Source organism: Lonchura striata, chromosome 5 (genome assembly GCF_050655825.1).
Source record: "Lonchura striata isolate lonStrDom1 chromosome 5, ASM5065582v1, whole genome shotgun sequence".
NCBI classification, from domain to species: Eukaryota; Metazoa; Chordata; class Aves; order Passeriformes; family Estrildidae; genus Lonchura; species Lonchura striata.
Genome location: NC_140707.1, coordinates 22,182,657 through 22,196,052, shown reverse-complemented (window position 1 = coordinate 22,196,052; position 13,396 = coordinate 22,182,657). Strand labels below are relative to the sequence as shown.

General features: G+C 39.1%; 1 protein-coding gene across 5 annotated transcripts in view; it reads right to left on the bottom strand.

The window, feature by feature from the left end:
- The window catches only part of SBF2 (SET binding factor 2), a 230,197-nt gene that overhangs the window by 78,558 nt on the left and 138,243 nt on the right, over positions 1-13,396 (bottom strand). For all 5 annotated transcript variants that reach the window (XM_021529470.4, XM_085580076.1, XM_021529472.4 and 2 more), the window contains exons 14-16: positions 11,753-11,957; positions 9,256-9,365; positions 7,628-7,777 (exon numbers count right to left, since the gene is read on the bottom strand). In XM_021529470.4, coding sequence (XP_021385145.3) covers positions 7,628-7,777; positions 9,256-9,365; positions 11,753-11,957 — 465 coding nt within the window. The remainder of the gene's footprint in view (positions 1-7,627; positions 7,778-9,255; positions 9,366-11,752; positions 11,958-13,396) is intronic.

Below are 13,396 nucleotides of genomic sequence, written 5' to 3'. Positions count from 1 at the left end.
CACATGTCTGCTTTTCATCACGATGACCAAAAATATTCAGAACATGAAGTTATTAGGAACATTTGGCAACCACAAGGCCACAATCAACAGTAATGATCACTTCAGAGCAGTCAGAGTTTACCATGCCAACACTCCAAGGAGCTCCATGGTTTCAGTGAGGTACCTGCATGTGAGCAAACACAGGGGAGCACATCCTGCACCAGCAGCAAATGTGAGAGGGTTGAACAGAAGGCCAGCAACAAGGAGACATCCATGAAGAATAAAGCCTGAGTAAAGCCTGCTCCAGCTGCCCAATAGCACAGAGAGCCATCTGGGATGGATGGGTTTGTACCACCCTCGAAGCTGCTCAGGGAAATTCCCCTGTGAGCCCCAAAGCTGCAACCACCAGAGCAGCTGCTGGGGCCACTGCTCGTGGCAGTTCTGCTTGTTCTTGTACTCAAACACCCCACCATCATTTGATATTTTTCTATAATATTAAGCAAAGCCCCTTAAAACAAGGCTGGCCTTCCCTGGTAAGCACGTGCACATGTGTGCACATCGAGGGCAGCAGGAAGTGTGTGAGCACCACATGTTGTGGTCAGAAGCAGGAGGAAAGGAAGGGAAGCTGAAGGCAGATGCAAGAATGGACAGCATGCCATGAGACTCCCATTTCTGCTAATCCCTCTCTTTTTCTTTCCTTAAGTAACAGTCTTGTGCAATAGTTATGCAGGGCAGGTCCACGCAGAAGTCAAGATTAACAGAGGCAGGGTCTCGGAAGTCTGCAGGAAAACAGCAATTTAGGAATTTCCCTGCCACACACGAGCTCATTCCTGAACAGCACTGCTGGCACAGCCCCAGTGTGAAAAGCAGCCATGGTTTTCTGCTGCCTGATCATCAGAAACCCATCCTTGCTAAAACCACAGAGGCATTTTGACACAGCTGGAGACAACCCCCCTGGGGCATGAGCACACATGCAGAATCAGCCAGACACCTCCCTGGGGACACCACTGACGTCCCCAAGGATGCCACAAGGAATTACCTGGACACTGTCACTGACACAGGGAGAGTCCTGGCCCAAGGAATGGCCACTGCCATGCCAAAGGGGTCACTTTCCCTGACACCTGCAGTGTAGGGAACTGACTGGACCCCAGCAGGGGTAGGGAAGCTGGCAGTGCCGTGACAGCAGCACAGACACACACACCCCCCTACTCCATGATACAGACACAGACAGCCCTGCAAAGAAATCAACTCTGCTTTCTGGGTTTGACAAAGAGACACCCCTGACTGCAATCTCCCAGGACTCTGCAGCCATCCTATGGTAAGTATAACAAACAATGTTCTCAGAGCAAAGAAAAGAAAAATGAAATCTGATCAACAATACAATCTTTTACAGTGTGTTTCCATTTTTTTTCCAGAGAAATTATGTAAGCACTATCAGTTCAATAATATTCTGTTACTGTGCAATCTCTTGGGAAAAAGACATTATCAGAAAGATTCAGGAATAGCAACTGCTAAGTCCAGAATTTTATAGGTGGACCCCTAAAAAGTCAGCAGGATGATAATGCTGTTATTTCTACTTTTTGGAAATCATGTATCAGAGAAATCACATGACAAAAACCCCTACCAAAATCATGTTCAGCACAACACAGAATTAAATCTGGAAGCTTGAAGCCCAAGCCTTAAACACTGGAATCTCCTTTTTTGCCCCCACTTAAATAAAACCATTACTACAGCTAACATGATGAGAAAGTTTAAACTGGTAATAACTGATGAATTAGTAGAATTAAGTGTGGACCTGTTAAACTCCCAAGATTTCTCTTCATGTACAGTTTTCTATGCTTTAAAATACCTTTAAATATTTTTAAATAGTGCTATTTTTCGAACAAGAATTCTGAGACTCTGCTTCCAGGAATGCAAGTCAAACAAAATAACAAAAGACAGGTCACGAAATCAAAGTCCAAAAGGAGAGAAATCTACTGTAACCCTCCAAAATAAAGATGTTTAGCAATACAGTTTTCAACATAAAATATGAGAAATGCTATCTCATGTAACCTTCATATTGCCAAGAATTTGAATCATATGACACACACACCGAGCTGATTTTCTCTCAGGAATAATAAAATCTTCCTTGTTACTGGACAGTATTTGCAAACCTCTGAATTCTGAGAACTGATAGGTTTTTAAACTTTATCTAATGGCAAAATATAATACAAAAGTTACTTGCCTAAGAAAAATAAATTTAGTATTACTTATAGAATGCAATTGTTTTTAATTTTGCTATCAAAGTTTCATTCACTTCAAACTGCACAGTACGTGTGACAGAGAGGCCCTTATCACACCCAAGTGATACAGAAGAATCACAAGCAAAGTTGTAGAGGCAAAACAAATCAGTATTATCTTGCATTTGCTTCTGGCCAATGTGGAAGAATAGATGATGGTCCAGATGTGCCTTTGTTGTAACCTAACACAAGTTGCATTTTTATTTTTTTCCTGGCTGCTACAAAGTTGTGCTTCATACTGTATACTACAAGCATACTTCTAGAATATTCAATATAATCTATTTAAAAGATAAACACCTGCTTATTGCCACTCTGGAAAGCCACAGTGATCTACCAGAAACTACCTGAAGCACTAAAACAATGACTAATTAGTTTACTATTAAGGATATTATCTCAGTTACAGTGGTGCAACAAATGTCTACTGACACAGATGTGACACTGGAGCAGGTCCTAAACCAGCACTGATGACTGTGCAACTGTCAGATTAAATCACATCACAAGACAACCTCAATCCTTCCCTGCAGCTTAAGACCAGAATTTTGAGTATTTACGTATTTATCAGTTTTGTGCAATTTTTCCACTTGAACCACATTTAGATTAAGAATCCAGATGTCTGAGGCAGATGTGTTTTCCAATTTGACTCGTATTTGCCAAAGAAAAGCATTAATATGCAGTTAGGTAATAATATTGACCAACATCTTTGAGAGGCAGTGTTGTACCACAACATCCTGGAGCTCTTCCTCTAAACCAGTTTTATCTAGTCCAACTACCTAAACAAAGATGTCTCACACTTCTGCATTATCTGAAGAGAATTTTCCCCCAGAAATAAATTTTCTTAGGAAGACTTATTGTTACTGTTAAAATATTTTATGCAAATAGCTTTGAATGTCTTTTTAATATCAAAATCATTTCAGGTTATCAAATACAAATCCCACAGTATATTCAGGACTCTTCTTGCTTTTACTAACATTTAATTTATGAAATTAACTGCAACTACATTTCAAAATACATTTTTCACTTGTTGCTGCCAGAAGAAAGTTAAGAGAGACAACTGAAATTCTGAACAAGTTATGACTTCAATAAATGAATGGAAAAATACACAAATTGAGAATTGAGATGGTTTCTGCCATGATTTCTGAACAAGTATTAAAAGTACAGTATGTTGGAAACATAATTACACAGAAGGGTTTCCCTTTCTAAAAAAAAGCTTTATAGTTGCAAAAAAATAAGTATTTTTTTCTGAGACGTCAGCAAATATTAGAAAATTAAAACAGAAAGAAATATGCTTGAAATGGCAATTTATGTGGATCTGCAAATTTTTCTGAGGTAACCACAGCAGAGGAAAGCAAGTATGACTGAAATAGTGTTCAGAGCTATAATTTCACATTTTTATCTGCAGTAGTATCTGTTTGAATAAATTGAATTGTCTATCAATATATTAAACTTTCACAGCACTGTAGGTGTTTTTTAACAGTAGCTTAGGCATATAACATATGAAACAGAATATAATGCTCCTGTAATGCTCCTGCTCCTCTATCAAAGGCATTAATCACTCTGGTAAGACAGGCTGATTTAAATGTTTGCCACAATACATGATTTGTCAGGGGATAAAGTCTTACCCAGGGCATGACAACAAAGTTTTCAGCAAGTGGTCAGTGCCAACACCTAGCAGAGATAAAATAAAGTAACTGGGGATTTAATTGACCTCATCAGAAGGTATCTGCTTTAATCCACGACCATTACAATCTCCATGTAATTTTTTGATCTTCCTACTACTAAAATCTATCAGAAATACTTCTCTCATTTCTATTTCAGCAGAAGTAATTGCCAATACTTCTCAGACAGAGAAGAGCACGTTTTTAACACTTGAGTACAGACTTGGTGCATCATATCTAACTTTAACTTTATTTGTAAGGCCTCCCACAGTCTATCACAGGTGCTAAAGAAAACAGATTAATATGAAACTCTAAAGCACTATCCCACAAATCATAAGCCTATTAAAATCTGCAGGTTCTACCTGCTATCAGCTGAAAAAACAGCAGTTTAAAACAATGCCCCTCTAGGGCTGAGAGAACTCAAGTTGCCAAGCACCAGAGATGCAGCAAGTCCAAGTTTTGCCATCTCCAGAGGAATTGGTAAAATTCCACACACTTCCTCCCATTTGCAAAATGGCTAGATCAGATCCTTGGGGAAACACAGTCTATGGAATTGTCCATTAAAATCAAATAGCTATTCACTTGAAGCAACAGTAGGAGTAATTTATTCCAGTTCCCTAATCTCTTCTCAAGCCCTGGGGCAGCAGACAGACATGAGACCAGCAATAACATACAGGGATTATCACAAGCATTTTGTTAACATACTGCTCTTCATGCACAAAGTGAGTATACAGGAGCTCTGAAAAAGCATCTGACCTTTATTTTTGTGGATTCCAGTAAAAAGCAGAAAATATATTCTATTAAATGAAAAAAACCTGACACTAGATAATCAGAAAAATCTTGACTAGCAATGGAGGGCTCTGCATTAGACTTGCAGAGTGCAATTTTCCTGATTTTGTAACACCTGGCACTTCACAGTAAGACAAAGAATTCAGTCCAAAAGACTTCCCAGAAATGGCCAACCTGCATCTCCTGAAATTGTTAGTTTTTTTGTGTCTTTTAACAAGACACTGCATAAATTACTTGGTCCTACGACCTGCAGCTAACAGAATTCATGAGCCTACAGCAAAATACTGACATGCTGAGTTCTCAACAATTCACCTTTATCATCAGCAGAGGTTTGGTGGCTGGAGAACATCAGAATTCCCACCTGGATGAGCAGGTGAGACTGGAGTGTCCCAGGGCAAGCCATGGCACTGGAGCTTGCTGCACACACACCCCCACCCACCCAGTGTGTCCTGCAGGGAGCCAGGGCTCTGCCCACCCTGCCAGGACATCCCCTTCCTCTCTTCTCAGCTGTAGGATCACCCTCTCCATGCTCCAGGCACAGCAGGATTTCAGTTTGCATCTTGCAGAAGCCAATGGGAATGTGCAACATCATAACAGAAAATTCTGGTAGTAAGACTGAGGCAGTTTCTACAATTCCAGTAGGTCAGTGAGGTCTGAAAGCCCTACTGCAACCTAACTGCCCAAAAACCCATCAATAATTGATGTGGTATTTCCCTAAAGCTTCTCTACATCTCCAGTTAAGACCATGTTTCTTAAATGAGATTTTTGTGTCTTTTAACAGACACTGCTTAAACTACTTGGTCTTATGACCTGCAGCTAACAGAATTCATGTGTCTACAGCAAAATGCTGACTGTGTCCCACTGCAGCAAGGGCAAACTTATTTAAATTCTTGATAATGTGCTTTTTTCTTTAATTGATACAGGGAAGCTCCAAAATGTCACAATTTACACATCGTTTCAAATAGCACACATGAGCAAAGTGCACAAAAAATTATATATCATGTTTTTATCTTAATAAATAACTTCATATGTCATTAAAAGTAGATGTTAAAAATACTTGCTTCCAACTCACTGCCCGGTGTCAGGAGTTCAGATGTTTTTATGTTGGCCATGCTTACTTATGAAAAATGAAAACTTTCATTTCATATTTTCAAAAATATGAAAATACTGTCGGGGGAGACAGGGGGAAGGCATAAAAACTGTGCCTCTTTATTTGTTCTCTTTCCCCTGCATGATTTATATTTCCTAGTTTTATTGAGGAAAAACAAGCCTATTTTAATTTCAGTAACTCTTCAGACACATTCATTTCCTTGAACTTGAGCTCCTTCTTGGGCCTTCAAATCACCGAGACAGCAAAAAAAGTTTTTCTTCCAGAGAAAAATTGGCTTTTATTATTTTAATAAAAAGGTGATGTCAGTATTTCCTCAGAAAAGCAAATTTCCTTTTCTTCTGCTATAATTTTTCTGAGATACTGAAATAAAGGGGATTTTTATTTTGTTCCTATTGTCTAAAAACATCTGGATTTTTTAAACCAGGAATGATCAAAAAAGTAGAAGCCAGACCTGTGACACATCTAGACAATCCTGCTTTCTGGTCTGAAAGAAAATGTCTAAGTCTGGAATACACAGCAGGTGCAGTATTCCATTCGTCATGATTTTGGACAGAGAAACAAAAGTTTCACATATAAATTCAATTTTTCTTCTAACTCTAAGGCTAAATTTAGGGCTTGGAAAAGGTGAAGAACTGTGTCAAAAAGCAGATTCTAGGTGCTGTGTAATTTTAGCCAGTCAACTTCAGCTTTTAACTGCTGACTGCAGGTAGTTTTGCTTTTAAGATCAATGCTCAGACAAAGATGAACTTCTTTCACAACAGTAGAAAAATATCTTACCATGAACAAACAAGAAATGCAACAGAGAGCAAAACTTCCATTTGATGGTGCCCTGAGGCAGCATTTGCTCAGTCAATGTTAATTTATTTCTACGCTTCAGTGAAAGTGGCATTTAGCACTCACCTTTAAAAAATTGTGGGTCAACCTTTTTTAAATTGTTGCAGAATAATTTCAGTGGGTTTTAGGTTAGAGGAGAGTGGGATTAAAATACTAAGGCCTCCATCAAGTCCCTAATTTGATACAATAGCTTAGACAGGGTCAACAAAAGAAAAATTCTAACCAAATGTGATCACATTACAAATTAATAAAAATACCACTACATTCTCAGACAAGAGACATGTAAGAAAACATGTAAGTCTATAAAATATTTCAGATGATGAATTGAGAACAAGTGAAGGTAAAACAGACCAAATATTGAAATGAAAGACAAAAGAAGACACCCACATATTTTGCTTCTATAGGCAGTTGTCACCATATGTTGATGCTTATTCAGCACATTGGTCAGTAGAATTAACTTTGGAGATGAACTGCAAACACTTGCAGTGTCTCTGACAAACAGTGACAAGCAGAACTGCCACCATGAGCCACAGAAGCAGAAAGTATCCTTTCTTAAACTATGTTTAAACAAAGAAGACAAAATTATGGGATTTTTAAGTGAGCAGTGGTTGATACACATTTTAGGAACTCTGGATAGAAAATGCCCTGGAAAAGCCAAGACCCACTCATTTTTAAAAACAAAAGCACTTCAAGCCATTAAGTTAAATCGTTTCAGTACCTACCAAAACTGAATTGTATCTAAATTATTAATAATTGGAACAGATTTCTTTTTGCTTGTCATATCAGGCAGATCTGTCCATGCCTGAGTGTTCTATTCTTTCAACAACAAAGTATCTTAAAACCATCAAGTAGTATGTCCTACATCACTGTAGGTCGAGTAATTTAATTATTTTGCTTCTCCACAACCCTCTAAGCAATTTTGCTTATCCTAACACTAAACAAGAGCAAGACAATCAAGGCCAAGCCTTGCCAGACTGTACCTGCAAAGCACAGTTCATCATTCTCACAATGTAGTCAAACTGCTGATGGTCCAGGATTGCTCGGTTTTCCTTGACGTGCTGGCCCAGCTCTTGGGTCAGGCAGTGCCGAGCTGCCTTGCCCTTCAGGGCTCTCAGAGCTGCAGGCAGGGTCTGCAGAGAAGAGCATCTCACTTTATGGACATGAAATCAGATGGCACTACTCATACTGAATAGCATTCATTTCTTATTAGGAAACTGCAAGTGACAGTAAAGAACAACTTTGGAAATTATCCATTAGCTTGATCATCAAACTTTCACATAATGGGTGATTTAGCCTGAGTTACCAAGTACTAAATTTTTCCCATTTTTTTTCTCAAATGCATGAAACAGCATTTCTCACCTACATCTGTAAATAGAAATCTTTTAATGTGGACAGGCATTGAATGGATGTGAAATCAGGAATGGATTATTGTGGATGAAAGCAAGGGCTCTGCTCTGTACAGCCAGGCCAGGACTGGAGTTTGCCTATCAAGGCTGAGCAGCACATTTTGGGATAAGCAGTGAATGACAAATGGGTTTAGAAGTGGCATAACTCTCATAACAGTGAGGCCACTAGAATGTCATGCAGTTGATCCTATACCAGGGCCATCAGAATATTTATACCAACAGTGATTATCAGCTGTGGCCCTTTAGCCTGGAGGCAACAGTTTAGTAAGAAAAGGCAGCCTATTTGCTAAAGAAAAATCTACCATATAGAGGGACAAAAAACCCACTGAATTTGCCCAAGTGCCTGGAAGTTGAATGAGGTTAAAAACTACTGTGCTCTGCTTGGATGAAAACTCTTTTGAAGAGCTACACATTGATTAGGACTCTTCCCATGTGCATTTTGACACCATAACTTGTAAATCAAGCAAAGTTCATTTTCCATCTTGATCTGCAAAATGTCAGAGATATACAGGTGATACTTCCCTGAGAAATCAAATTATTTCTTAAATAATTTTCAAGTTATTTTCATATGCAGAATTAGATCTGAATGTAAGTTTGAGTGATTGTTCTACAGTCAATAACAGGACACTCTATGGACAGAATCTACAAAACCTGGCAACTTAATGAAGAGAAAATAACAATGTCAAGGATAACAACTCACTAGCACATTTCAGTGAAGGCAGACATGCCAAATATTTATATTAATCTCTGAGTTCTATGAAATTACTGATTTTTAAAAACAGCAAAATTGACTGTACTGAAAATTTCCAAAGAGCATTGGCTGTTAAACACCAAAGCACATGTGTATGCCTTTTGTTTGCATTCCTTCTAATTAATGCTGCTAGACCAATATACACCCACCTCTTTTAAAAAAAAGTTATGTGGACAATGCTACTTATAACAATAATAAATTTTGCAAAAAGGGTTTTCAACTCACCCATGTAGGATTAGAAACAGATTTTCAAAGCCATTAGTCTCATATTACACACAATATTGTATTTAGATGATGATTTTTATTGCTTAGTTCATTCATTTAAATGGCCAAAATAATCCTTAGCATTTGAAACAAGACTTCAAAATGTACTTTGTGATTAGGCCAGTCTCCATTTGCTCATTAACAGAACAGAGAGTAATTTGGGAGAATTAAAATTTCATTTTATTACCTTTTCAGTCTCCAGAAATTTGTTTTCAAAAATGAACGAGATGCAGTTTCTAACAACTTCCAGCCTTTGAGCACTGTTGAACACTGTGCTTCCTTTTTCCATTATGGAAACTAACAAAGAAAAAGAAGAATATACATCCGTGAAATGACTACATGAACCACAAAGAATACAAAAAATTTATTTAAAAAAAAATAATTACTGTGTCCTCACATTTATTCTGCTAAGCAAATACCATTCATAGGCAGATGGGAACACAAGATCCCAAATCTCTGGTTTTCCTATACCTTCTGAAGAGGAGAATGCTCTGAATTTTAACTGGATTCATTGATTCTCTTAACTTTGTTCTCATCTCATACAGGCACAAAGAGATTATAACCTCTAACATACTGATAAAATACATGAGAAAACACAAATTAATAATAAATGTGTGTGTTCTGCAGTGAGTTACACAGCCTTGCATATTTTGTAGCAGTAGATAACTATTTTAGATGGCCATGAAAGAATTCTGCAACATGGAATAAAACTTGACAAACCTGTTCTCTTATCTAGATTCCAAATTGCTGAGATCTTATTTTCTTAATGCACTGTTTTGCCCCCATTTTTCAAGAAAATTCAGAATGCAAGAACTAACATTCTCTTTTTCTCTATATCAAATAAATAGTATCTAAATTCAGGATATGCCTTTCTAGTAAATAATAATGAGCTACTTCTATCCATTCTGAGACAGAGTTCAGCAGGGAGTCTAAGTGTGAAAGCTGTTCCTCAGGAAAAAAACAGCAAATGCCCTGCTTTGACACAGAACTCTACTTATTAAAAAACCCCTTCTCTTGCAACTAGCCTTTTGAAGAAAGGCAACAGAACACAACCACATATTTTTAAATTTTCTGTAAGTACCAGATTCAATGATACAGTCAACAGCAAAGGCAGGTGAAGAGAGTTCATCCTCTTCTTGCATAAACCCAAAGAGAAACAGGCCTGGGCAGTGCCTCAAAAGGCCATCTAGTTCACCCTGCTGTCCCTAGACAGGATCAACTCTATTTATGTTATTTCTCATGTTTGTCTAATATGTTCCCAATGTTCTGTGATAAGAGAGACTCCATGGCTGCACAAGAAATCCACTCAACTGCCTCACCATCCTCATTTTACCATGTCTTGCTGACAAACAACTCTATTTTTGTGCTGCAATTAAACCCATTATTTCTTATCATTACAGATTATTTTCCTTCTTTTTCTCACTGTCTCTTTATAATTGAAGCCTGCTATTATGTGTCCCTTCAGCCTCCTATTTTTCAGTCTAAACAACTCCCCATCTTTCCTTGTAGGTCACATTCTCTGGACCACTGGTCATTCCTGTTGCTTTCTTATGGACTCCCTCCAACAGAACCAAACATGGAGACGGTGTCCAAAAATCTTCCAGTGTCCAAAAATAGACACAAACATCTAGCTGAGGTCTTACTGAGCACAATGAAAAGATTTCTCCATGGGGTTCACTGACTGCACTCCTGTTTATACATCCTACTAAGATGTTTGGCTTTTTTGCAGTAGCTTGATATAGTTGGGTCATGTTTGCCCTACAGTCATTAAAGTTCCCAAATTAATTTCTGAAAAACTTCTGCCTAGTCAGGCGAGCCTGTCTATGCAAGTGCCATACCTTATTTGAAGAAAAGCAGTAGAGAAGAACAGAATTCAATGGAATTTTGTGGTTAGATATCTAAGTTTTAAAGATTAATTTGAATTCTCATCCCATCCTTCAAAAGTTTTGCAAGCTCTGCCAACTTCATGTGCAAGTTTATTAACTGGAGTTATTACTGAATAAAATGAGTTTCTTGAGTAGAACAGTAGGTGCTGGTGATCCAGAGTTCATGGTGTATGCTTTTGGGGGCGGTGAATATGCTCCAGATGAGCTCTGTGCTGGTTTTATAGGCAGAACACCACTAGAAACTGTGTGCATCTTCTGGTTCAGTTCTACTGGTTTGTGCCACCATTCAAACTGATGAGTATAACTACGAGTAACAACTTTTTGGCTTTAAAATGACAGGCCTACAATGTTCACATCTGCTCTTTATGCTTAAATACCGGTGTATTTATTTGGAGACAGATGCTATCTTTGCTTTTTGCCTTTTTCCAGTAATCTACATGTCTTTTCACTGATATCAAAGGAGGAACTCTAGTGGTTCAAAGCTTGCTTTGGCCAGTGCCACAAGTGACCTATGGTGATATTTAACAGGCTTAGCTGAGTACAGTATCTAATTCAGACCGAATCCACTTTTGCTGTTAGCAGCTAACACCCCTCACTCTCTGGAAGTTTGACTTCTTGCTAAAGGCAGATAAAAAAGGACTTTTAACATTGCAAAGGCAAACATTGGAGTCTACACACCAGAGTTTGCCACGATCGCTAAAAACACAACGCGAACACGAAGCTGGGAGCGGCACGCTGCAGCCACGCCAATCATCCCCGAGAAGCAGGCAGGGCACAGAGCCCAATGAACAAACATACCCACAGGGGGACCTGCTGGCACCACGCACTTCTTGTCCCCGCGGGTGGCAGGGGGAGCCCCCTGGGCACGGGCCAGCCCCTCCTGCAGCAGCTCCTGCACGCGGCCCTCGTTGATGCGCGGGAAGGGCAGGATGTGGACGCGCAGGTGCGAGCCCTCCGTGGGCCGCGGCACCTTCTGGAACGCCATGTGGGGATTGGGGTTCTCCTGCAGGTCAGAGCAAAAGGTCATCACTCAATCAATCATGCAGTGTTTACCAGCTGTCTCACCTGATTTTGCTGTTGTTTGGAGAATCTCCTGCGCATGAAAGATTAAGAAGTCAAACATCTAATGCAGGTGATTAATGAAATGTTTCATATTCATATCGCCCTTGACTCATTAACTTTACTATTTTCAACCTCCTTAAAGGCTTTTATAAAATTATTTTTGTCAACGTGCAAAATTCAAAACAAGTGCAACTGAAAATCCCTGCTTAACTTAGGCTGATTTTATGCAAATTAATGAATATTAAGGACTTGAATATGAATTGGTGTGACAGTCAAGCTCTTTGTTAGAGAGACTATCTATCACCATGCATAGGATCACAGCTCACATGTCTAGGGCTGCGGTAGGCAAACAAAATGGGGTATTTTCATCTCTTCATTCATTTATTCTGGGGTACCATTAATCACATCTGAATTTACTGCAGTCCAATTTGACTCTATGCCGTTACTCATTTCTGGCTACATACCACTGCCAAAGAGTGCCATCCATCAATGAGAGCTCTCTTGTAAATGCACAATAAGTTTGGAAGAAAACTTGTAAACAGGAGCTTAATACAGTTGTTTACAGGAGCAAAAGGCAACAAGGAGATCAACTTGAGAAATAGCAGACAAAACAGAACAGCTACTTAGTCACATGAATTCTTTGCAAAGGAAACTTTAATAGAACAAGCCAAAATCCAGGGGTATGAGAGCAGCAGATGCCAGGGGAAACACGAGAGACAAAGGGAATACACTCTCAGGAATGGGTAACAGAGGACAGAAAACACCAAAAAAGGAGAGTAACTGCTCCAAAATCCATTTTAGTGAGAGGAGAGATTCAGAGGAAACACACAGTAAAAGTTACTTTTATTTTGGACATCACAAATGCCATGTCAGATGTGCTTGGGACTGCCCACCCATACCAGCAAGACTCATGAAAATATTATCTCTCCCCAACAGACCTTGTCTCTCGCTTGTATCTATCTGTCACAGCTACAACAGTATGATTATTAAAACTGTGAAACAAGTCTGTTTAAAATCAGGCAGCTCTAGGCACAGCTTAAGCAGTGTTCCTCAACACCTGTGTTCAGTCAAAGACAGGTGCATGCACAAACCACCAGAAATCTGACTTCTCAATGCACAAAGCCATTGACTTAGTAAACACCAGAGTGGGCTCCTGTGAAGCCATTGACTTAGTGGCAGTGAAGGAGCAGGTCAGACACAAGGACATAAATTAATCTTATCACCAGAAAAGACACACAGAACACAAAAGAAACCCCAGAACTTAGCAGCATTTGGTAGTTCTTGTGGGTTTTTTTTAGAACTGTAGATGTAAACCACAGTTTTGGGGAAGTGGGATGTAGAAAAGAAAGGGTGACAGGTGTCAGCTGATGGTGTGTTAGA